Source organism: Salvelinus namaycush, chromosome 34, assembly GCF_016432855.1.
Source record: "Salvelinus namaycush isolate Seneca chromosome 34, SaNama_1.0, whole genome shotgun sequence".
NCBI classification, from domain to species: Eukaryota; Metazoa; Chordata; class Actinopteri; order Salmoniformes; family Salmonidae; genus Salvelinus; species Salvelinus namaycush.
In genome coordinates this window covers 20,387,112-20,413,344 of record NC_052340.1, presented here as the reverse complement: position 1 = coordinate 20,413,344, position 26,233 = coordinate 20,387,112, and the positions used below count along the sequence as shown (strand labels likewise).

Here is a 26,233-nt window from a genome sequence, read left to right as displayed (position 1 = left end):
ACAAATTTATGTTTTTTTAGAGGCAGACACAGGATGAACTTTGAAACCCAAACATCCTGTCCAAGTGACGAAACTTCCGTTTCTTCATCCGGGGACTTTTAATTAGTGCGCTTGTCTTCTACGTTTGTGCATATTTTTGCGTAGCCCCCTTTGTTTGTGTTGTTCGAAATCCATCAAACAGCGTACTGTACGTTTGTGAATTCAAGGGAAGTGCGCGCAACGTGCGATGTCGTTTACACTGCGTGCTTTGGGCAGGAGGAAGGCTAACCAACACAGTCGTGAAAAGCAGGGAAAAGTTCATATCATTTTTTATCGAGAGATGTTATAATCGTGTGCAAACCGAGGCTATTTTCAATACGAAGCAGTTGCCCTGGACGTGGAGGAGGTACGTTTTGCCAGGTCCTCTGGTTGTGCAATTGATCCGGTTAGGATTAGCAGACTAACGTTAGCACTTTCATTCTGGGCCTTCACAAAAAAAAAGTTGTTGCCCAACTAATAACTACTAGCCAACTAACGTTAGTTAGCTAAATCAAACCACGTATGATAGGTTAGAATTTTATTAATCGATTGGTCAACTAATTTGCCCACCTGTGCTTTTCCCCATTGTGTGTGCTAACGACACACTTGAATTTGTACGCGTGCTACAGCTAACGTTATAAAGCATCCGCTAATTAAGTTAGGTAGCCAGCGACCTAGCTAACTTTGCACTGCTCAAGATTTCACCTACTAGTTAACATTATGAAATATTGACAAAATTACTCTCACCTTTGATTTAGTTTATTTATATTTACCAGAAAGCAGCAGCCATTGTAAACGTGTTGGCAAATCGAAACATTTCATGATGAATTGAGCACAGTAAGCTGATGCATTACTTGTTATTGACACTCATGGACTATGTTCGTTGTTGATGTACTACCTAACTAATAATACATGATTCTTGTTTGACCCTTTTTATTAATATTTTAAATTATAAATATTTCTAGTTGTGAGCCGCAATGGCAGCTGCATTCCCTTATAGAGGGGTACCTGGTGGAATGCCCCCAGGTATCCATCCCCCAGCCCAGGTTCCAGATTACATGTCTGAGGAAAAACTGCAAGAGAAAGGTGGGTTCAGCTCAAGGGGAACGTTTGATCAATGTGTTTTATCTAATGTACAGTTACTGGACTGGCCTCATGTGTCTGTCATCTACCAAAAACCATAACATTTCATTGCCCCTTTGCCAATGATTTCCATGGGGTTGTTATTCAATTCATGAAATAGAAAATTCCATTGCATGAAACTATAATTCAACCATTATTGTTATTTTCACAATACAACAGCCAGAAAATGGCAGCAGTTGCAGGCGAAGCGCTACTCTGAGAAGAGGAAGTTTGGGTTTGTTGACGCCCAGAAGGAAGACATGCCACCTGAGCATGTCCGTAAGATCATCAGGGACCACGGTGACATGACCAACAGGAAGTTCCGTCACGACAAGAGGGTCTACCTGGGGTATGAAGAAACTTCTCAGTGTCTCTATGGAACTCTGGTGATTTGGAGAAGAATTGGGAAAATGTTGTGTATCCAGGGGTGAAAGTACAGTGGTACGGCGTCCCTGCAAAATAAATAGTGGTGGTATGCCGTACCGGTAAAACATGAACCTATCACAATAATTAAAACAATTGTAGTTTGCTAACCATGCCCCCCCTCCCTTTCCTCTTTTCACCCATCTCCCAACACTCACACCTCTCTTCCTCACTGTCTCCACTTCCCTTCCTTCTTTGTGCGGTCTTCTCCACAGAGCCCTGAAGTACATGCCCCACGCGGTGCTGAAGCTACTGGAGAACATGCCCATGCCTTGGGAGCAGATCAGAGACGTGCCTGTTCTATACCACATCACCGGAGCCATTTCCTTTGTCAACGAGATCCCCTGGGTCATAGAGCCTGTCTACATCGCCCAGTGGGGGTGAGACGGGCTAATATTCTGTAAAAGCTATTTTTTATTTCTGTTTTTGTATATTTTTAAAGTGAAGGAACAATTGAGGTCTGTTTTTGGATTGAAGCATGCCTAGTTTCCATAAAGTACTCTCTATGAATTGTTAGAAACTAGTGTTAGCCATAGATGCCTCAAACCACCTAGATGATCCTTGTTCTCTCTTCTCTCCATAGCGCCATGTGGATCATGATGCGTCGTGAGAAAAGGGACCGTCGTCACTTCAAGCGTATGCGTTTCCCTCCCTTTGATGATGAGGAACCTCCGCTGGACTACGCTGATAACATCCTGGACGTGGAGCCGCTGGAGGCCATCCAGATGGAGCTGGATGCAGAAGAGGACTCCTCCGTGGCGGAGTGGCTCTACGAACACCAGCCCCTTAAGGACACCAACAAGTGAGTCACAGCAAAACCTGTTTTGGTTTTTCTCTGGACAGTCCTGATGCAGAAAGGACACCTGCACACAGAGTTTTGCTTTATTTTCAAATGAGCAGGGTTTATACTATTGCCTGGTGGTCATCAGAACATTATCACAGCGTACCAAAGACCTGAAACCTATTAATGTAAGCCACAATATTTAAACACAAGTCTTGGTTGGTTTAGCACAAGTTCTGGGTAAGTTGAAATCAAGACAAAACATGACTGGAATGGATATCAATTTTATTCTAGTCCTTGTATGAACCTGCCTTCCTCTTCTTCCCTCCAACTCCAGGTATGTGAACGGGACCACGTACAGGCGTTGGCAGTTCACCCTGCCCATGATGTCCACGCTGTACCGTCTGGCCAACCAGCTGCTGACTGACCTGGTGGACTACAACTATTTCTACCTGTTTGACCTGAAGGCCTTCTTCACCTCCAAGGCTCTCAACATGGCCATCCCTGGGGGACCCAAGTTTGAACCCCTAGTTAGGGACATCAACCTCCAGTAAGAGCCTGGGTCTTTAGGCTGTTACCCCTTAGTGGTAACAGCCTAGTACTGTCTACCATGTGGTGGCTTTTGGGCATTACACTGTTGAAGTATATGTTCCTGAACTCTCTTCTCCCATCTCAGAGATGAAGACTGGAACGAGTTCAACGACATCAACAAGATTATCATCAGACAGCCAATCAGGACGGAGTACAAGATTGCCTTCCCATACCTGTACAACAACCTTCCCCACCACGTTCACCTCACCTGGTGAGAAAGATGCCCTCTACTGTCTATCTCATACAGGCCCCAGAACAACCTCCCAGACTCCAGAAATGGAAACCTATTGATATTCACAGCATTGGTGGCGTATCACCCAAATGTAACTAGTGTTTCTGTAGGTACCACACTCCCAACGTGGTTTTCATCAAGACTGAGGATCCTGATTTGCCAGCGTTCTACTTTGACCCCCTGATCAACCCCATCTCCCACAGACACTCAGTCAAGGTATGTGTTATTTTTAGTGTACTGTACGCAATGCACTGCAGCCAAATTGCCCTTCGGGGACAAAGTTCTCTTGAATTGTAGTGAACCCTGCCCCAGCAGCGCCTTTTAACTCTGTCTAGGGAACAAAACATTTTTCTCAAATTATATCTACCTAGCTACTAGCCCTCCTACAAAGGCAAGAAAACAAATGCAAGTGCGTAACGACCGAAGGAGAATTGAATGGTGGGTTACTGGTTGAGCTGAACCTGTGCTGCAGTTAGTCCATCAGCATTCAAACGCTTATTTTGAGTATGGGAGAGTCAACTAATAGTGGATACCTCTATTGCAGTGTGTGTGCTCCTGTTGCTGTCCCCTCACTCGCTCTTTCCTCCCAACTTCTTTCACAATACTCACACCCCTACAGAGTCAGGAGCCTCTGCCAGAGGATGACGAGGAGTTTGAGCTTCCAGAGTACGTGGAGCCCTTCCTGAAGGAGACGCCCCTCTACACAGACAACACAGCCAATGGAATCGCTCTGCTCTGGGCGCCACGCCCCTTCAATCTGCGATCTGGGAGGACCAGGCGGGCCATCGACATCCCACTCATCAAGAACTGGTGAGGATACACTCAAAGAACATTATTTGTTGATGTAGTATGGGAATTGTTATTGCTGTATAAAGGTATTTATTGCCTTTTTTTAATTAGGTAAGTTATTGGAAACATTTCTCTAATACAATAAAACTAAGTAACTTGTCCTACATAGACCTGTAATGACTGAGGATGACTGCTATATCTGTGAACTCTTGTCTGTTGATATTGTAAACCTAATAAAGATAGCATATTAATACTAAATTAAAATCTAATTAGTGAGTGTCTGCCTGACTGCCTCCCCTATCAGGTATCGTGAGCACTGCCCGGCCGGCCAGCCAGTGAAGGTGCGTGTGTCTTACCAGAAACTGCTCAAGTACTACGTACTCAACGCTCTCAAACACAGACCACCCAAGGCCCAGAAGAAGAGGTAAGCATCAATGATGATTCTCAAGTAATTCTCAAATTACCATACGAACCATGAATTTCGGCAATGTTTGTTCGTTGGTGTTTCATACGGAAAAATAACTGAAATGTACTATTTGCAGCACCATTTTGGGGGAACAAATGTACAACAGAACCTGACCAGCCTCCTCTGTCCTCACCTACAGGTACTTGTTCCGTTCCTTCAAAGCCACCAAGTTCTTCCAGTCGACTAAGCTGGACTGGGTGGAGGTGGGCCTGCAGGTGTGCAGACAGGGCTACAACATGCTCAACCTGCTCATCCACCGCAAGAACCTCAACTACCTGCACCTGGATTACAACTTCAACCTCAAGCCTGTCAAGACCCTCACCACAAAGGTAACCAGTCAAACTAGATACCAGCTGATGTAAAAAAATGCAAGACAGAGCAAAGTAGACCCAAGTCTGGTCCAAAAACAACCCCTTGCCTCGGCTTACCGTGGCCCTTCTTACTTAGTTGTTGCATAACTAAATCCTAATCTGTAGTAGCTCAATATCAGGGGGTGCTTGTGTCATGCTACATTGCAAGCATGTTTTATCTAACCTGCACTGAGTTAACAGTTTAGGGGTTTTCGGGGCCACGTTCAGTAGGCAAACTTTGTGGAACGTTGCAGATAGAACTATGATATATAGAACGAACATGCCTCTTTGACAAGTAGAATAAGGAATCATGTCAGTTCTATATAAAAGAGTTCCACAATGTTGTACCATGCTGAATGCGCCCGTGGTGTCTGTCCCTTCAGGAACGTAAGAAGTCCAGGTTCGGGAATGCCTTCCATCTGTGCAGAGAGGTGCTGCGTCTCAGCAAGCTGGTGGTGGACAGCCATGTACAGTACAGACTGGGCAATGTGGATGCTTTCCAGGTCAGTAACACACATTTGAATCACATTAAAGCTCCAATAAAATATTTTTATGTGGGGTTTAAATAGCATGATTTCATTTTGGCTCACAATTGGAAGCGTTAAGTTCATGATTTAAGTATCCCTATATTTCTGTTATTACGGCGCTATCACTCAGTTGTTAGTGCGCCTGCGCAGCAGTCTCGTTGTTGATGAACCTGGCCTGAGTGCAATGGCAACCATGTGTGCTAATACAGTTTAGTAAACGTTGTTAAACTGGAACCTTGTCGTTGTGTCATTTCGAGTTACCAGGAAGTACCTGTTTTTATCAAATGAGTCAAACCTATTTCAATTTAAAGTCTTTCCTAATATGTATTTTCTCCCTTCTTCCTCCTTGGTCTGTAGTTGTCAGACGGGCTGCAGTACATCTTTGCCCATGTGGGCCAGCTGACTGGCATGTACCGCTACAAGTACAAGCTGATGAGACAGATCCGCATGTGCAAGGACCTCAAGCACCTCATCTACTACCGCTTCAACACTGTGAGTACTGAGTATACACACAGAGACAGATCTATGTAAATGCACACAAACATTACCTTTATTGCAGATTTAGTAAAGGAAACGTCTGAAGACACCACTAAGTAACACATCTGCTCTATAATTTTTTGGTGGTTATTCTGGAACAGAACTAAAGCCTGAGTTTGTTGTTGAAGGTGTGCGTTTTACTGTGTGTTCTCAGGGTCCGGTGGGTAAGGGTCCAGGCTGTGGGTTCTGGGCCCCAGGATGGAGGGTATGGCTGTTCTTCATGAGGGGCATCACCCCCCTGCTAGAGAGATGGCTCGGCAACCTGCTGGCCAGGCAGTTCGAAGGTAAGGCCTTTTAACTTGTCATAGGTCATGTTAGAATTGTTTGTGTGAAATTAATCATTATCAACTGATGCGGTATGGCCCATCAATGAACTACTTGTTTGCCAAGTTGCTTTTGTGCCCTTGAGCAATTGTAAATATTTAGATGTGAAGGTTTATGAAAAGGGAGGACTGTGATGATAAGAAAACCGTGATGAATTAACTATGGATCATTGATTTACTCACATGAGAATGGTGTTCTCAATCAGTCTATCAACCAATCATGAATGTCCCCTTCAACAGGTCGTCACTCCAAGGGCGTGGCAAAGACTGTGACGAAGCAGCGCGTGGAGTCCCACTTTGACCTAGAGCTGCGTGCGGCCGTGATGCACGACATCCTGGACATGATGCCTGAGGGCATCAAGCAGAATAAGGCCAGAACCATCCTGCAGCACCTCTCTGAGTCGTGGCGCTGCTGGAAGGCCAACATTCCCTGGAAGGTATGGTGACATAGAGGGGATGTACAGGGATGAGGAGGCAGCATATAGAGGGAATGGAATGTTGGATCTTCATTCCAGGGGTGTGTGTGCTTGGTTTGACTGCTGAAAAGGTAGGGGCAGTTCAGGGAATGCAGAGTAGATGATTGCTTTAAGAATATTTATTGGTGACATGTTAAAGAATTATAATCTTTCGTCAAACGCAGTTGTCTTCAGCAATAATGATTTTGTAAGCAATAAAAGCAGTTTGATTCCCTGGAAGGTACTTCATTTACACCTATCCAATATTGACAGCTTTTGACCTGTCTAATCCGTGTCCTCCCTCCAGGTCCCAGGCCTGCCCACCCCCATCGAGAACATGATCCTACGGTATGTGAAGGCCAAAGCTGATTGGTGGACCAACACGGCCCACTATAACCGCGAGCGAATCAGGCGCGGTGCCACCGTGGACAAGACGGTGTGCAAGAAGAACCTGGGCAGACTGACCCGTCTGTACCTGAAGGCTGAGCAGGAGAGGCAGCACAACTACCTGAAGGTAATACAACACACTATGGTCCTCATTTATGGGAAAGAAGGCACTAGGTAACTGCATAGCTGATGCAACCATGGAAGTAAAACACAGTTTTATCTCTATGGTGCAACTACCTACTCTGCTGTGAGAAGTGTAGACAATTCAGATATGCAACAGCAAACCAGCAGAGTTAACAGGGCCACCAGTCTCTCAAGAACAGGCTGAGTCGGTAGTATAATACTCTGACACTTGTTCGTGTCTCTTTCTATAATTATAAGGTATAGTTATTGTTTGTTTAAAAACTGGTAACTTGGTTCCTATGACTTCATATTACCATATCCATTTAGAGCAGTGTGTATAATATGTAATCTGTGTCTCCCAGGATGGTCCATACATCACAGCAGAGGAGGCTGTGGCCATCTACACCACCACAGTCCACTGGCTGGAGAGCAGACGCTTCTCCCCCATCCCCTTCCCCCCGCTGTCCTACAAACACGACACCAAGCTGCTCATCCTGGCCCTGGAGAGGCTCAAAGAGGCCTACAGGTAACACACACAAACTCCCTGTAGCCTCCTGTTAGGGAACATGTACTGTAATGCTAAATGCTACCTTGGATAGCTTATTGGGTAATGAGATGCCTGTAGATTCTTTCTGCTGAGGTATGTTATGTATTTGATCTTGCAGTGACTTGACCGTGTGGTTGTTTTCTCTTTCCAGTGTGAAGTCCAGGCTGAACCAGTCCCAGAGAGAGGAGTTGGGGCTGATAGAACAGGCTTATGACAACCCTCACGAGGCCCTGTCCAGAATCAAACGTCACCTGCTCACACAGAGAGCCTTCAAGGAGGTTAGTCCCAGGACAAACTCTATATACACACTGAGCTTTTTGCCTCATGATCGGTTCATTAGCAACTTAAGTTACTCTGAAAACACAAGTTAACCTCTAGGTTCCCCCCATTTTTGTCTAACGAGATGGAGATGATTTGAACTTTCAGTTGACGAAGACAACTATATCAATACCCAAATCTATCTCTGTTCTATGAACTTAACAATCACCTATTCCTCTCTCCCCTCCTTCTCTCTAGGTGGGCATAGAGTTCATGGACCTGTACAGTCACCTGGTGCCTGTGTATGACGTGGAGCCCCTGGAGAAGATCACAGATGCCTACCTGGACCAGTACCTGTGGTATGAGGCTGACAAACGACGTCTCTTTCCCCCTTGGATCAAACCAGCTGACACAGAGCCTCCTCCACTCCTTGTCTACAAGTGGTGCCAAGGTGAGGACTATGTTGGGTAGACAACGTTGCTTTCAAAAGTCCCAAAATGTTGAGTGTTGCTTATAGTAGTTGTATATGTGTATTCACAAAGCCAATGCTGCCAATGCATATTGTATAATAGGAAAACGTATCTACAACCACTTCAATTGTTTCTGTTCGACGCTTTCATTATATATCCATTAATGCTGGCCAAAAACACTGTTTGTACCCTATGTTTTGTTGCCAGGCATCAACAACCTGCAGGATGTGTGGGAGACGATGGAGGGAGAATGTAACGTGATGCTGGAGTCTCGCTATGAGAAGATGTATGAGAAAATAGATCTGACGCTGCTCAACAGACTGCTGCGTCTCATCGTGGACCACAACATCGCTGACTACATGACCGCCAAGAACAACGTGGTCATCAACTACAAGGTGAGAACACCTTGCCATCTTGAGGAGGGGTTTGTTGTGCAGGGTTTAGATCAATTACATTTCAGTCAAGTCATGAAGTAAATTGAGATTCCAATTTTCCTCATTCAAAAGCAATGAGGAAGATATTGTATTTGCATTGTGAATATCTTTTTGTTGAACGATGGCATTGTTCGATTTCATACCTTGTACTTCACTCTACTAACTGTTTAGTTGCGTATATATAGACCCAACGTCATATCCTTCCTCTCTCCCATCCCAGGACATGAACCACACCAACTCGTACGGTATCATCCGTGGTCTGCAGTTTGCCTCGTTCATCGTGCAGTACTACGGCCTGGTCATGGACCTGTTGGTGCTGGGCCTCCACCGGGCCAGTGAGATGGCCGGACCCCCTCAGATGCCCAACGACTTCCTGTCCTTCCAGGATACAGCCACAGAGAGCGCCCACCCCATCCGCCTCTACTGCAGATACATTGACCGCATACACATATTTTTCAGGTACACAAATTAGACCACACCTTAGATAGGTGGTAGTACTCCTTAACTGACTCTACATCAAATACCTGAGTAGGAGCAGAAGACATGCACACAAAGTTTTACTTGGTGCAGACTAACTGCTTAGACTTCTCCATGTAGGTATCTGTAGAAGCTCAGTGGTTGACATGTCCTCCTTCTTTCCCTTTCCAGATTCTCAGCTGATGAGGCCAGGGACCTGATCCAGAGGTACCTGACGGAGCACCCTGACCCCAACAATGAGAACATTGTGGGCTACAACAACAAGAAGTGCTGGCCCAGAGACGCCAGGATGAGACTGATGAAGCACGACGTCAACCTGTGAGTCGTCCCCCCGTTGCTAGTTCTTTAAGATGGAGTTTATATGGAACCATAGTGGAGTAGCTGAGAAAATAATGCAGTCCTTGTGTGAGATGTACTGACGTGAGACCTGCCTGCATGTGTTATTTTCCCTGCGACACTTGTGAAATAATAGTGGTCCCTCCCTGTCTAACCGTCCAGGGGTCGTGCTGTGTTCTGGGACATTAAGAACCGCCTGCCTCGCTCTGTGACCACGGTCCAATGGGAGAACAGCTTTGTGTCCGTCTACAGCAAAGACAACCCTAACCTGCTCTTCAACATGTGTGGCTTCGAGTGCCGCATCCTGCCCAAGTGTCGCACCAGCTACGAGGAGTTCACCCACAAGGACGGCGTCTGGAACCTGCAGAACGAGGTGAGAGGGGACTGAGGAAGGGTGATGTTACTTGGTTTCTATGCACACCAGTTGACCCTGTCCTGCATCTCCATGGCGATAGAGGGGAACAGTGGCATGCTAAACAATCATGACAGCCACCACCAGATACAGTCAGACCTTCATCACCGTGGCTGACTGGAACTGATACACTGCTACACTTTTGTCCCTTGTACTAAGGTTTTATGAATCGCTTGAACACTATTTTTGGGGAAACTATCCCTTTAACTGTAGGATAAATGCAGTGAGAAGGCTGTGCTTACTGTGTCCATCTGTGTCTCCATCTGTATGTAGGTGACCAAAGAGCGTACGGCCCAGTGTTTCCTGCGTGTGGATGATGAGTCCATGCAGCGGTTCCACAACAGAGTCCGACAGATCCTCATGGCCTCAGGATCCACCACCTTCACCAAGGTAACTCCTTTACAAAACACCACTGTTCCTTTCTTCACTGAGATTGTTTTTCTCACGTTTAAATATAATTGTGTATAGAAGTATACCAACTAAAGAAATTTATTTTATTTTATTTAATCATTAGTTGGGTTCATAAATGTAGTCTAGAGTTATGAGAACTGTACTAATGTTGAAATAATTGAATCTCCCCTCAGATTGTGAACAAGTGGAACACAGCTCTGATAGGTCTGATGACGTACTTCCGCGAGGCGGTGGTCAACACCCAGGAGCTGCTGGACCTGCTGGTGAAGTGTGAGAACAAGATCCAGACCCGTATCAAGATTGGCCTCAACTCCAAGATGCCCAGTCGCTTCCCCCCTGTCGTTTTCTACACCCCCAAGGAGCTGGGAGGGCTGGGCATGCTGTCCATGGGACACGTCCTCATCCCACAGTCGGATCTGAGGTAAGCGCAAAACGCAGAATATGTAGAAGCTAAGATTTGTCTAGACCGGGCCATAGAGGTTCCTGTATGAGGTTAACAAAGTCAACTTGCTGCAAGCTTTGATAACCTTGAATTGATAGAAATGTAAGCCTCTGAGCTGGATAACGATATAACCTTTCTAGTTAACTAATGAAGATAGACCTGGCTACATTACTGCCTCCTTGAAATGTCACTATTACCGATTGATACATGTTTTAAATTACAAGTTAGATGGAAGATTTTCTTCCTGCCACTAACCTTTCTTGTCCTGCCCCCCCCCCCCCCCCCCCCCCTCAGGTGGTCGAAGCAGACTGACGTTGGCATCACCCATTTCCGGTCCGGTATGAGCCACGAGGAGGACCAGCTGATTCCTAACCTGTACCGTTACATCCAGCCCTGGGAGAGTGAGTTCATCGACTCCCAGAGAGTCTGGGCAGAGTACGCCCTGAAGAGACAGGAGGCTATCGCACAGAACAGGTACTGAACACCTACACAGGCAAGACAGTTGCCCTATCTCAACCCCTTGTCCCCATGTAGGCTGGATTTAAGCTCCACTCGGCATACTTAATAACACATTGCACGGGTGGCTCCACATGGAGATTTTGGTGCATGCCAGAATGTGTAACTCAACATTTGAGGTTTTTCTAAGGAGAACACTTGGCGGGGTGTAAACCCAGATTTAGCTGCATAGTCTGTAACCAGATGGTCAAATGGTTCAGAGGCTTAGGACTATGAGAGTTGATGATGTGTTGTCCCTGTCAGGCGTCTGACCCTGGAGGACTTAGAGGACTCTTGGGACAGAGGTATCCCCCGTATCAACACCCTGTTCCAGAAGGACAGACACACGCTGGCCTACGACAAGGGCTGGAGGGTCCGCACTGACTTCAAACAGTACCAGGTAAGATACGGACCAGTGGGTACTGCAGATCATATTTTTTATGAGCTCTAACGAAAGATGGACTTGGACATTTACAAATAAATTACAAATACATTTCAATTCTGGTAAATGCCTAAAGCATTTGTCCAAACATTAATGATATGCTCTTTCTAATAGTCTCCTAGGTTGTGAAGCAGAACATTAACTCTAGTCTGTCTGATTGTCCTGTAGGTTCTGAAGCAGAACCCGTTCTGGTGGACCCACCAGCGGCACGACGGGAAGTTGTGGAACCTCAACAACTACAGGACAGACATGATCCAGGCTCTGGGAGGGGTGGAGGGCATCCTGGAACACACGCTCTTCAAAGGAACGTACTTCCCCACCTGGGAGGGTCTCTTCTGGTCAGTACCACACACTCATTCACTATATGACTTAATTATTATTGTTGCGTGTGTGCACGCAATGTTGCGTGTGTGCACGTACATACACTACCGGTCAAAAGTTTAGACACACCTACTCATTCCAGGGTTTTTCTTTATTTTTACTATTTTCTACCTTGTAGAATAATAGTGAAGACCTCAAACCTATGAAATAACACATGTGCAATCATGTAGTAACCCCAAAAAAATTAAATTTGAGTTTCTTCAAAGTAGCCACCGCTTTGCACACTTTTTTCAAACATTTCCAAAATATTTGTGGTATGCATGCTCAAAGACACAGTATAACATCAGTAATGTAGATGTGAGGTATGGGGTTTTTACCTTGCTAACCTCCAGCCTGATCTACTTCACCACAGGGAGAAGGCCAGTGGCTTTGAGGAGTCCATGAAATGGAAGAAGCTGACCAACGCCCAGAGATCTGGTCTGAACCAGATCCCCAACCGTCGCTTCACCCTCTGGTGGTCTCCCACCATCAACAGGGCCAACGTGAGTACCCGATTACACGCACACGGATGCATTTCCCAGATGTTGTTTTGCTACTCTTGACACTCACAATTACGCTCCGTACTCTGTCCTCTCTAGGTGTACGTGGGTTTCCAGGTGCAGCTGGATCTGACCGGGATCTTCATGCACGGAAAGATCCCCACTCTGAAGATCTCCCTCATCCAGATCTTCAGGGCTCACTTGTGGCAGAAGATCCACGAGAGTGTCGTCATGGATCTCTGTCAGGCACGTTACTAGGAGCTTATATCTCAGCTTGATGTATTTGGTTCAATCAGGGATCACAGAACGTCTGATGACTGAGACATAAGTGTAGACTCCAATGATACGTTTTGTTTATCTTTGCCTTCACTGCCTTTCCGGGCAGCAAAAAACAAATGTCACTGCATTTTTTTAAAGGACATTCTCTACCAACATCACAAAACAGCGAGGTTGAAAAGTCCATTTTGATTGTATAAAAACTTTTCCAGAAAAGAATGAATTCCCTCTGTCTATGTAGGTGTTTGACCAGGAGCTGGATGCCCTGGAGATTGAGACCGTGCAGAAGGAAACTATTCACCCCAGGAAGTCCTACAAGATGAACTCCTCCTGCGCCGACATACTACTCTTCGCCTCCTACAAGTGGAACGTCTCACGCCCCTCGCTGCTCGCTGACTCAAAGTACGACACTACAGTCTTTTAAACTTTGTATCAGGTTAACACTGAAGCCTTTTCTTAGTTTGTTGGATATGAACAATGTTTCGCAGATTTTCTTTTTTAATATGCCCTCTCAAAATGGAAGCGGCTTCCAAACTTCGATGATCTAATAGATCCAAGTTTGACAAGAAGCCAAGTTCTTCTTGCAATTTATAAAGACCTTATTTCTTTCTTAGTACTAATTAATCCTTGACCTCTCTCTCTTCTTCAGGGACGTGATGGACAGCACCACCACCCAGAAGTACTGGATCGACATACAGCTTCGCTGGGGAGACTACGACTCTCACGACATTGAGCGCTACGCCAGAGCCAAGTTCCTGGACTACACCACCGACAACATGAGCATCTACCCCTCCCCCACCGGGGTGCTCATCGCCATCGACCTGGCCTACAACCTCCACAGGTTAGCATAGCTACGCTAACATTTCTGCTAATGTCTGCATGATAAGTAATGGAGAAATGTTCTAGCCTGTTGACATGAGTGCTAGCATTTCCACTAATGTCCACATGATAAGTGATGAAGTTTTGTTAGCGTAGCTAGTAGTCTTGTATGTTTGTCAACCGTTGCCCTCTCAAGGTGGTTATTGAACACGTGTTTGTTTATGTCTGTTACATAACATATTAACTCATCATCCACCCTCTTTTCTCTCTCCTTCCTCCAGTGGGTACGGTAACTGGTTTCCGGGAGGCAAGCCTCTTATCCAGCAGGCCATGGCTAAGATCATGAAGGCCAACCCTGCTCTGTACGTCCTGAGGGAGCGCATCCGTAAGGGACTGCAGCTCTACTCCTCAGAGCCCACTGAGCCCTACCTCTCCTCCCAGAACTACGGAGAGCTCTTCTCCAATCAGATCATCTGGTTTGTGGACGACACTAACGTCTACCGTGTCACCATCCACAAGGTGAGTGAGGAGTCATACATTCTGAGATTTGTGTCAATGTTCTAGAGATTCTAATTATATGGGTTGGATTCTGTCTGGCACAACAGTGTACCTCTAGAATAGCTTTTTATGCAGAGTGAAACATTTTCAGACAATTAAACATTTGTGAAAATATCTACTGTTAGATAGCTAGTCTCGGTGTTCAGCATCCTCTGTCTTCAGTCATGTAAATACTCCCGCTCTGTCCTTGCAGACGTTTGAGGGTAACTTGACCACCAAGCCCATCAATGGAGCCATCTTCATCTTCAACCCCAGGACAGGTCAGCTCTTCCTCAAGATCATCCATACCTCTGTGTGGGCCGGACAGAAACGTCTGGGACAGGTACATCTTCAAATGAAAAAGACCTGTCACTCTCTTTAGCAATGCACAGGGCAATAAAACTCTGGAATGGAGCAAAACAAATATGCATGGAAGACTAGTTATGCTCATTGGGGTCTAAGGCACTACATCTCAGTGCTAGAGGCGTTACTACAGACCCTGGTTCAATTCCAGGCTTTATCACAACCGGCCGTGACTGGGAGTCCCATAGGGTGGCACACAATTGGCCCAGCGTCGTTAGGGTTAGGGTTTGGCCGGGGTAGGCCGTCATTGTAAATAAGAATTTGTTCTTAACTGACTTGCCTAGTTAAATAAACAATCTAATAAATAAAATGTCCTCACCTTGTTCCCTTCCATCTTTCTTTCCTTTCCTTCCTCTGTTCCCTCTCCCTTTATAGCTGGCTAAGTGGAAGACAGCTGAGGAGGTGGCTGCTCTTATTCGTTCCCTACCTGTGGAGGAGCAGCCCAAACAGATCATTGTCACCAGGAAGGGCATGCTGGATCCCCTTGAGGTGAGACCCCATAACTCAATTACATCGATTGCTTGATTGCGCTTCACACACCACCTCATTGATATAGACATGGCATTAATCTGCCCAATTTACACATCAGTAGAGGTGAAGGAAAGGACTCAGTTGAACTTGACAGATTATAAATATTAACTATTGCGATGATCAGTGATATGTTTTGATACGATTTGACATTATTAATATTGACAGATTTGAGATGACCAATGTGAAAAAATGTGTATCCCTTCCTCCTCCCAGGTGCATTTGCTGGACTTCCCCAACATCGTGATCAAGGGCTCTGAGCTGCAGCTGCCCTTCCAGGCCTGTCTGAAGGTGGAGAAGTTTGGAGACCTAATCCTGAAGGCCACCGAGCCTCAGATGGTCCTCTTCAACCTGTACGACGACTGGCTCAAGACCATCTCCTCCTACACCGTGAGTCTACTTTCTACTCTTTTTGTATTAAACTCAGCAAAAAAAGAAACGTCCCTTTTTCAGGACCCTGTCTGTCAAAGATAATTCGTAAATATCCAAATAACTTCACAGATTTTAATTGTAAAGGGTTTAACTTCTTATGGCTGCAGCCCGACGTCGGTACACTTATGACAACAGCCAGCTCAAGTGGAGGGCGCGAAATTCAAAATATATATTTTTTAAATATTTAACTTTCACACATTAACAAGTCCAATACAGCATATGAAAGGTACACATCTTGTGAATCCAGCCAACATGTCTGATTTTTAAAATGTTTTACAGCGAAAACACCACGTATATTTATGTTAGCTCACCACCAAATACAAAAGAGGACAGACATTTTTCACAGCACAGGTAGCATGCACAAAGCCAATCTAACTAACCAAGAACCAACCAAACTAACCAAGAAACAACTTCATCAGATGACAGTCTTATAACATGTTATTCAATAAATCTATGTTTTGTTCGAAAAATGTGCATATTTCAGGTATAAATCATAGTTTACATTGCAGCTACAATCAGAAGTTGCACCGAAAGCAGACAGAATAATTAGACACCAACGTCAAATACCTAATTACTCATCATAAAACATTTCTGAAAAATACATAGTGTACAGCAATTGAAAGACAGGCATCTTGTGTTTCCAGACAATATTTCCGATTTATCAAGTGTTTTACAGCGAAAACACAATATAGCGTTATATTAGCTTAGCACAATAGCCAGAAAGACAAGCCATTTCCCAGTAGCAAAAGTAAGCGATCGTAACAAACAAGCAAAATATATATAATTTTTGTATAACCTTGATTTTCTTCCTCAGATGACAGTCCTATAACATCAGGTTATACATACACTTATGTTTTGTTCGAAAATGTGCATATTTAGAGCTGAAATCAATGGTTACACCGTGTGCTAACTTAGCTACTTTTCCCCACTACGTCCGGATTTTTCCTGACACTTTTTCTGACACACATATTCTGACTAAATAGCTATTCATAAACATAACTAAAAAATACATGTTGTATAGGAAATGATAGATCCATTAGTTCTTAATGAAATCGCAGTGTTAGAATTCTAAAAATAACTTCATTACGATATGCAGCTTCGGTATAGCTAGAGTACCCAAAGGTTGGGCGTCGGCGACTTGTTCACATGTACGACAGATATATGAAATAACATCATAAAATGGGTCTTACTTTTGGTGATCTTCCATCAGAATGTTGGACAAGGTGTCCTTTGTCCAGAACAGTCGTTGTTTGGATTTGGGACGTCCAATATCCCTCTCGATTTAGCTTGCACACTAGCCAGGTGGCTCTAATCACTCCAACGTCAACAAAGTCAGAGAACGGAACACGGCAAAACTCCCGAAAAAATTTCAATAATCTGATTAAACTATATTGAAAAAACATACTTTACGATGATATGGTCACATGTATCAAATAAAATCAAAGCCGGAGATATTGGTCGTCCATAACGGCAGCTAAACAGAAGGCAAATCCAGGTCCCTTGACGCGCTCTCCAGGAAACAGGAAATGGGGTACACGTCATACAAAGAGCTTGTATTCCACTTCAGACCAAGATAAACACAAAATTTCTTCTCTCACCGCCTCTTGACATCCAGGGGAAGGTCTCTGAAGTGCATGTATACTAATACGTATCATGCCCATTTATAGGCAGGAAGTAGAACGGAGCCTCGATTTCAGACTTTCCACTTCCTGGTCAGGAAGTTTGTGCCAAATGAGTTCTGTTTGACTCACAGATATAATTCAAACAGTTTTAGAAACGAGAGTGTTTTCTATCCAATAGTAATAATAATATGCATATTGTACGAGCAAGAATTGAGTACGAGGCCGTTTGAAATGGGCACATTTTATCTGGCTACTCAATACGCCCCCTGCAGCCCAAACAGGTTAAACACTGTTTCCCATGTTTGTTCAATGAACCACAAACAATTAACGAACACGCACCTGTGGAACGGTCGTTAAGACACTAACAGCTTACAGACGGTGCGCAATTAAGGTCACAGTTATGAAAACTTAGGACACTAAAGAGGCCTTTCTACTGACTGAAAAACACCAAAAGAATGATGCCCAGGGTCCCTGCTCATCTGCGTGAACGTGCCTTAGGCATGCTGCAAGGAGGCATGAGGACTACAGATGTGGCCAGGGCAATAAATTGCAATGTCCGTACTGTGAGACGTCTAAGACAGTGCTTCAGGGAGACAGGACGGACAGCTGATCGTCCTCGCAGGGGAAGACCACGTGTATCAACACCTGCACAGGATCGATACATCCGAACATCACACCTGCGGGACAGGTACAGGATGGCAACAACTGCCCGAGTTACACAAGGAATGCACAATCCCTCCATCAGTGCTCAGACTGTCCGCAATAGGCTGAGAGAGGCTGGACTGAGGGCTTGTAGGCCTGTTGTAAGGCAGGTCCTCACCAGACATCACCGGCAACAACATCGCACGAACCCACTGTCGCTGGACAAGACAGGACTGGCAAAAAGTGCTCTTCACTGACGAGTCGCGGTTTTGTCTCACCAGGGGTGATGGTCGGATTCGCGTTTATCGTAGAAGGAATGAGCGTTACACCGAGGCCTGTACTCTGGAGCAGGATCGATTTGGAGGTGGAGGGTCCGTCATGGTCTGGGGCGGTGTGTCACAGCATCATCGGACTGAGCTTGTTGTCATTGCAGGCAATCTCAACGCTGTGCGTTACAGGGAAGACATCCTCCTCCCTCATGTGGTACCCTTCCTGCAGGCTCATCCTGACATGACCCTCCTGCATGACAATGCCACCAGACATACTGCTCGTTCTATGCGTGATTTCCTGCAAGACAGGAATGTCAATGTTCTGCCATGGCCAGCAAAGAGCCCGGATCTCAATCCCATTGAGCACGTCTGGGATCGGAGGGTGAGGGCTAGGGCCATTCCCCCCCAGAAATGTCCGGGAACTTGCAGGTGCCTTGGTGAAGGAGTGGGGTAACATCTCACAGAAAGAACTGGCAAATCTGGTGCAGTCAATGAGGAGGTGATGCACTGCAGTGCGTGCAGCTGGTGGCCACACCAGATACTGACTGTTACTTTTGATTTTTACCCCCACCTTTGTTCAGGGACACATTATTCCATTTCTGTTAGTCACATGTCTGTGGAACTTGTTCAGTTTGTCTCATACAAATACACACGTTAAGTTTTCTGAAAATAAACGCAGTTGACCGTGAGATGACATTGAATTTTTTTGCTGAGTTTAGAATGAGACTTAAGCAAGATTGTGGTAGTATTGGTAGAATGACTGGCTCAAGGCACTCTCCTCCCAGACCGTGAGTGGCCGTTCACTTCCTGTGACCGATAATACTAGAATGAGACTAAAAACGATTTAACAGAGATTTCTACCAACTATAGCTGATAGGGGTCAATGTAAAAAATATATATATAATATATACATAGGAGCCAGCTTCTTGAAGAATGTTGATATTTATGGCATAATTGTCTAGTCCTGTTTCTCATTCTAGAAGCTCTTCTAGAGTGCAAAACTTTTATTGGGGGAGCTGTGTCTGTCATTCCCCTGTTTAACCAGTGTCTGTATGGCTCTGTTTCCTGCCTCTAGGCATTCTCACGTCTTATCCTGATCCTAAGGGCGCTCCATGTGAACAACGACCGTGCCAAGGTGATCCTGAAGCCTGATAAGACCACCATCACAGAGCCTCACCACATCTGGCCCACGCTGACCGACGAGGAGTGGATCAAGGTGGAGGTGCAGCTTAAAGACCTCATCCTGGCCGACTATGGAAAGAAGAACAAGTGAGTGGCTGTGGTGGCCTTTGTAAAGCTGTCATGAAGCTTCATAATGCTGTCATATGTATATTAACTTCCATTTGCCATTATGAGAGTTCACAACACCTCTCAAAGAAAAATCTCTAACAATCTCAATAAACTAATGCAAAAATGCGTAGGACTATTTTTGTGGAATCAAGTAGCATCTGGGATTCCCACTGCAAGCGAGCATGCATTTCATTCCCAAACTTCCCTCAACCATATCTGACTTCAACTCTGTCCTCTCCAGCGTCAACGTGGCGTCTCTGACCCAGTCTGAGATCCGTGACATCATCCTGGGCATGGAGATCTCTGCTCCGTCCCAGCAGCGCCAGCAGATTGCTGAGATTGAGAAGCAGACCAAGGAGCAGTCCCAGCTCACCGCCACGCAGACACGCACAGTCAACAAACACGGAGACGAGATCATCACCTCAACAACCTCCAACTACGAGACACAGACCTTCTCCTCCAAGACAGAATGGAGAGTCAGGTATGTAGGGGGAGACTATTTGGATTTTAAATGTTGTAGATTTCCCTATATTTTTACAATAATATTAGTCATCTCATAGAATATGATTGTGACATTTGAATTAGGTTTATATATCCTTCCACTCACACATGGTGCTGACAAAGGAATGTACCGGTAATAAACTTTCATGGAGCTTTATGATTGTTATATTATAATTCTCAAAGCGGGAGTTGCAAAATCAAGGCCATAGCTTCAGAAGTCAATAGAGCGCCTTTAATGTCTCTTTGATAACTTGACCTTTTTTAAGAATTATTTTCTGTTTCTATTGTCTTGTCTGAAAGTCCTAACATGGCTCTTCCTCGTCCTCCTGCAGGGCCATCTCTGCTGCCAACCTGCACCTGAGGACCAACCACATCTACGTGTCGTCTGATGACATCAAGGAGACAGGCTACACCTACATCCTGCCCAAGAACGTCCTCAAGAAGTTCATCTGCATCTCAGACCTGCGAGCCCAGGTCAGTAGCCTACGGTCTATCCTGTTTGTGTCACAGTAAACTTCTCCTAGTTGTCTCTGCTTGTGACCCTTGTGATAAAATGCCTACCATGATGCTAAAACAGTCAAATCACTCTACCTTCATATCTATCAACATCCCATTACTATTGTAATCCTCTTATATGAATGAAGTGCTCCTGGAACAGAACTATTTGGTCTTAGAATACCTTCAGTCATGTCTTGTATAGTTTTGTATATCTGTAAATCTGAATGCGTGTGTTGCTGACGTGTGCATCCCCTCTGTCTTCAGATTGCAGGTTACCTGTACGGCACCAGTCCCCCTGACAACCCCCAGGTGAAGGAGATCAGGTGTATCGTCATGGTACCCCAGTGGGGAACTCATCAGACCGTCCACCTACCCAATCAGCTGCCTGGTCACGAGTACCTCAAGGTACAGACTTAGGGGATAATGTACACACACTCGGACACACATGCATATAACACGATTTGATGCCATGTAATATGTGGTTTACTGGATCACGTCTCAGTATTTGGAAGTGATTAACCATGGACCATGACTCATTTTCCTTGTGTTTTTATGTATGCCGTAGCCTTTGAAATTGGAAGTGTTTAGTTCCTGATGAGGGCAGAACACACACACCCCTCTCTACTTCCCGTGTCTCACCTCCTCTCTACCCTGTCTCCCCCCTACAGGAGATGGAGCCCCTGGGTTGGATCCACACCCAGCCCAACGAGTCTCCCCAGCTCTCCCCCCAGGACGTCACCAGCCACGCCAAGATCATGGCTGACAACCCCGCCTGGGACGGAGAGAAGACCATCATCATCACCTGCAGGTAGGCCAGATTCTTGTACTTGCTTTTTTCTTTACACTTACCAGCAGTGAGTTTGCATATACAGTTGAAGTCAAAGTTTACATACACTTAGATTGGAGTCATTAAAACTCGTTTTTCAACCACTCCACAAATTTCTTGTGAACAAGCTATAGTTTTGGCAAGTCGGTTAGGACATCTACTTTGTGCATGACACAAGTAATTTTTCCAACAATTGTTTACAGACAGATTATTTCACTTATAATTCACTGTATCACAATTCCAGTGGGTCAGAAGTTTACATGCACTAAGTTGACTGCCTTTAAACAGCTTGGAAAATCCCAGAAAATGATGTCATAGCTTTAGAAGCTTCTGATAGGCTAATTGACATTTGAGTCAATTGGAGGTGTACCTGTGGATGTATTTCAAGGCCTACCTTCAAACTCAGTGCCTCTTTGCTTGACATCATTGGAAAATCAAAAGAAATCAGCCAAGACCTCAAAAAACAATTGTAGACCTCCACAAGTCTGGTTCATCCTTGGGAGCAATTTCCAAACGCCTGAAGGTACCACGTTCATCTGTACAAACAATAGTACGCAAGTATAAACACCATGTGATCACGCAGCCGTCATACCGCTCAGGAAAGAGACGCGTTCTGTCTCCTAGAGACGAACGTACTTTGGTGCGAAAAGTGCAAATCACTCCCAGAACCACAGCAAAGGACCTTGTGAAGATGCTGGAGGAAGCAGGTACAAAAGTATCTATATCCACAGTAAAACGCGTCATATATTGAAATAACCTGAAAGGCCGCTCAGCAAGGAAGAAGCCACTGCTCCAAAACCGCCATAAAAAAGCCAGACTACGGTTTGCAACTGCACACGGGGACTAAGATTGTACTTTTTGGAGAAATGTCCTCTGGTCTGATGATACAAAAATAGAACTGTTTGGCCATAATGACCATCGTTATGTTTGGAGGGAAAAGGGGGACGTTTGCAAGCCGAAGAACACCATCCTAACCGTGAAGCTTGGCGGTGGCAGCATCATGTTGTGGGGGTGCTTTGCTGCAGGAGGGACTGGTGCACTTCACAAAATAGATGGCATCATGAGGCAGGAAAAGGATGTGGATATATTGAAGCAACATCTCAAGACATCCGTCAGGAAGTTAAAGCTTGGGTCTTCCAAATGGACAATGACCCTAAGCATACTTCCAGAATTGTGGCAAAGTGGCTTAAGGACAACAAAGTCAAGGTATTGGAGTGGCCATCACAAAGCCCTGACCTCAATCCTATAGAAAATGTGTGGGCAGAACTGAAAAAGCGTGTGCGAGCAAGGAGGCCTACAAACCTGACTCAGTTACACCAGCTCTGTCAGGAGGAATGGGCCAAAATTCACCCAACTTATTGTGGGAAGCTTGTGGAAGGCCACCCGGAATGTTTGACCGAAGTTAAACAATTTTAAAGGCAACGCTACAAAATACTAATTGAGTGTATGTAAACTTCTGACCCACTGGGGATGTGATGAAAGAAATAAAAGCTGAAATAAATCATTCTCTCTACCATTATTCTGACATTTCAAATACTTAAAATAGTGGTGATCCTAACAGACAGGGAATTTTTACTAGGATTAAATGTAATGAATTGTGAAACTGAGTTTAAATGTATTTGGCTAAGGTGTATGTAAACTTCCAACTTCAACTGTAGCAGCTAATTTGAAAAAGGTTTTACTTCATGATGGAGGGCATTGTATGTTGGTTGGTGTGACCGTCTGGGTTTGAATCCAGGCAGTCTACTCGTCACTAGACTGGGTTAGCCTGTTGAGCTAAGGCCTTCAGGACTTCCGCAAGGTTATTCATCACACAAGTCTAGTTCACCGTCCCAACCACATTTGTAAACATTGATCAAGTCCACATATACATGCATCTCTTCTTCTTAACATTCTAGTTGCATCATGTATATTTATTCATTTCCAGTTTCACTCCTGGCTCATGCACTCTGACGGCCTACAAGCTGACTCCCAGTGGGTACGAGTGGGGCAGACAAAACACAGACAAGGGCAACAACCCCAAGGGCTACCTGCCCTCCCACTATGAGAGGGTTCAGATGCTTCTGTCTGACCGCTTCCTGGGCTTCTTCATGGTGCCTGGACAGGTTTCCTGGAACTACAACTTCATGGGTGAGTAGTGCATAGAGCACGGGATTCTCTGCTAAGCCCACACTGCTTGGAGGGTGGATTTCGCAGACACATTAAAACCTATTCCCAGACTAAAACTTGTGCTAAATAGAGAATCTTGTTTAATGGCTAACCTCTTATCAGTGTCTTCAAATCTTAGTGTATTTGAAACCATTAAATTCAACATCAGTGAAATAGCATATTAGGAAAATGAAGCATTTTTACAACCACGTGCTTGCAGTGTGTTTGTCAACATACACTACATGGCCAGAAGAATGTGGACACCTGCTCATCTTACATCTTATTCCAAAATCATGGGCATTAATATGGAGTTGGTCCCCCCTTTCCTGCCATAACAATCTCCACTCTTCTGGGAAGGCTTTCCACTAAATGTTGCAACATTACTTCGGGAACTTGCTTCAATTCAGCCACAAGCATTAGCGAGGTCGGGCACTGATGTTGGGTGATTAGGCCTGGCTCGCAGTCTGCGTTCTGTATGGACCTCGCTTGATGCACGGGGGCATTGTCATGCTGAAACAAGGGCCTACCACAAAGTTGGAAGCACAGAATCATCTAGAATGTTATTATGCTGTAGTGTTAAGATTCCCCTTCAGTGGAGCTAAGGGGCCTAGCGCGAACCATGAAAAAGGGCCACAGACCATTATTCCTACTCCACCAAACTTTACAGTTGGCACTATGCATTGGGGCAGGTAGCGTTCTCCAGATTCGTCTGTCAGACTGCTAGATGGTAAAGTGGGATTCAGTACTCCCAGAGAAAGCTTTTCCACTACTCCAGAGTCCAATGGCAGCGAGCTTTACGCCACTCCAGCCGATGCTTGGCATTGCGCATGGTGATCTTAGGCTTGTGTGTGGCTGATCGGCCATGGAAACCCATTTCATGAAGCGCCCGACGAACAGTTATTGTGCTGACGTTGCTTCCAGAGGCAGTTTGGAACTCGGTAGTGAGTGTTGCAACTGAGGACAGATGATTTTTACGTGCTTCAGCACTTGACGGTCCCCTTCTGTGAGTTTGACTTCGCTGCTGAGCCGTTGTTGCTATTAGATGTTTCCTCTTCACAATAACAGCACTTGCAGGTGACCAGGGCAACTCAAGCAGGGCAAATATTTGACGAACTGGCATCCTATGACGGTGCCACGTTGAAAGTCACTGAGCTCTTCAGTACAGGCCATTCTACTGCCAATGTTTGTCTGTGTAGATTGCATGACTATTTGCTCGATTTTATGCACCTGTCAGCAACTGCTGTGGCTGACAAATAGCCAAATCCACTCATTTGAAGGGTTGTCCACATACACTACATTACCAAAAGTATCTCAATTATACATCCTCCTCTTTCAGGTGTCCGCCACGACCCCAACATGAAGTATGACCTGCAGCTGTCCAATCCCAAGGAGTTCTACCACGAGGTCCATCGCCCCTCTCACTTCCTCAACTTCGCCTCCCTGCAGGAGGGAGAGATCTACAACGCAGACAGAGAGGACATGTACGGTTGAGACTGGCGCTCTGCTCAGAGGATTACCTCTCTATTGTAGATATTCTATGACATAGACATCCTTATGCGGCCCTGTCTAGTACAGTCAGACAATTTGGCCCAGCCAGTCGTGAAGTTATGAATATAACTACTGCTCCCTGAAGGAGGGGAAACGAGGTACAGCTATGGCGATCTCCATAACTGTGATGGACCAAGTGTACCAACTGATAGGGATGGCCTGAAGATGTTGGAATTTGTATGTATGTAAGCCTAGGACCACCTTTTTTAGGACACAATGTCAAGTTTGAGGGGTTTTCTGCTAAATTGTTTGAATTGGTTGCCCTCCCATCAGATCTCTCCAATAAGGCTTCAGAATGTGAATTCTATTGCATTTCATTTATGGCTTTCCTTTTGACACATTGCTGCAAATGTGTACTGGTATTTGTCTCATCAGTTTAGTAGTTGATATAGCTGTAAAATGCATTTGTGGCATTTCTTTAAATTGGTAGTTAATCATTAATACTCTTTTCTCCCATTGGAACTGTAATGGAATTGATATGTCCTGTGTTTTTTACGCTAGCATTCTGTTACCTATTTGCTATGTTGTGCATTCATTGTGGACGCTGTAGTTTGGGTTTAAATAAAGATTGACATTTTTATAAGTATTTACCCTTGTTTGGTTGTCTCAGTTTCTGTGTGTGAGTGCAGTGATCATGTATTTTGTGAATAGCACTGTCTTATAGCAAGGACACACCCGAGATACTGACTACCATTGTACTTAGGATCATGTCTGCAGTCAAACTTATTGGTGATGGACAGTGGTGGCTGAGCTGGAAGAGATTGGTCTCATGGGACTGTGGGACACATGCAAGCTGTGGCCAAAGACGGATATACGTATTTTGCCTCATCAATGATGAAGATGACTAAGAAAGCACTCTTTTTACCCTGCTTGGCAAACTGATTGTCATGTCAATGAAGCAAATGTGGGTAGATTGTGTCCTTCGATTGCATTTGATTTATTCCGTTTGTTACATACAGTACCAGTCAGTTTGGACACACCAACTCATTCATAGTTTATTTCATAGTTTTGATGTATTCAATATTATTCTACAATGTAGAAAATAGTAAAAATAAAGAAAAACCCTGGAATGAGTAGGTGTGTCAACTTTTGACTGGTACTGTATGCCGACTGTTAAACAACAGTACAGCATCGTCAATCGTTTCCCATGCCTTCAGATGAAATCCAATTTGTATGCTTGGACTGTTTTACTGTACGTTCGACCTATCATACCAGTTTTACAGTAC

The 26,233-nt window shown here is 44.9% G+C and overlaps 1 protein-coding gene across 1 annotated transcript; it reads left to right on the top strand.

Moving 5' to 3' along the window:
- Positions 1-248: 248 nt before the first annotated feature.
- On the top strand, positions 249-25,593 carry LOC120028273 (pre-mRNA-processing-splicing factor 8-like). The gene is made up of 43 exons (XM_038973448.1): positions 249-385; positions 984-1,104; positions 1,321-1,489; positions 1,779-1,943; positions 2,147-2,365; positions 2,682-2,894; positions 3,021-3,146; positions 3,278-3,383; positions 3,787-3,977; positions 4,261-4,380; positions 4,562-4,751; positions 5,156-5,275; positions 5,657-5,791; positions 5,991-6,120; positions 6,400-6,596; positions 6,922-7,128; positions 7,487-7,650; positions 7,823-7,949; positions 8,188-8,380; positions 8,607-8,794; positions 9,054-9,292; positions 9,482-9,628; positions 9,809-10,019; positions 10,332-10,448; positions 10,643-10,890; positions 11,206-11,385; positions 11,671-11,806; positions 12,017-12,186; positions 12,582-12,711; positions 12,808-12,954; positions 13,226-13,386; positions 13,634-13,825; positions 14,085-14,322; positions 14,555-14,683; positions 15,079-15,192; positions 15,448-15,621; positions 19,272-19,465; positions 19,728-19,967; positions 20,320-20,461; positions 20,750-20,890; positions 21,154-21,293; positions 23,239-23,441; positions 24,796-25,593. The coding sequence occupies exons 2-43, from the start codon at positions 996-998 to the stop codon at positions 24,948-24,950; spliced, it is 7,017 nt and encodes a 2,338-aa protein (XP_038829376.1). The 5' UTR covers positions 249-385; positions 984-995; the 3' UTR covers positions 24,951-25,593.
- Positions 25,594-26,233: the final 640 nt, after the last annotated feature.

Excerpts from the sequence above, each read along its gene's own strand:
- LOC120028273 (XM_038973448.1), top strand. The coding sequence starts at position 996 with ATGGCAGCTGCATTCCCTTATAGAGGGGTACCTGGTGGAATGCCCCCA. Across the intron at positions 3,384-3,786 it reads CCCACAGACACTCAGTCAAG|AGTCAGGAGCCTCTGCCAGA; the intron begins GTATGTGTTATT and ends ACACCCCTACAG. Across the intron at positions 8,381-8,606 it reads TGTCTACAAGTGGTGCCAAG|GCATCAACAACCTGCAGGAT; the intron begins GTGAGGACTATG and ends TTTTGTTGCCAG.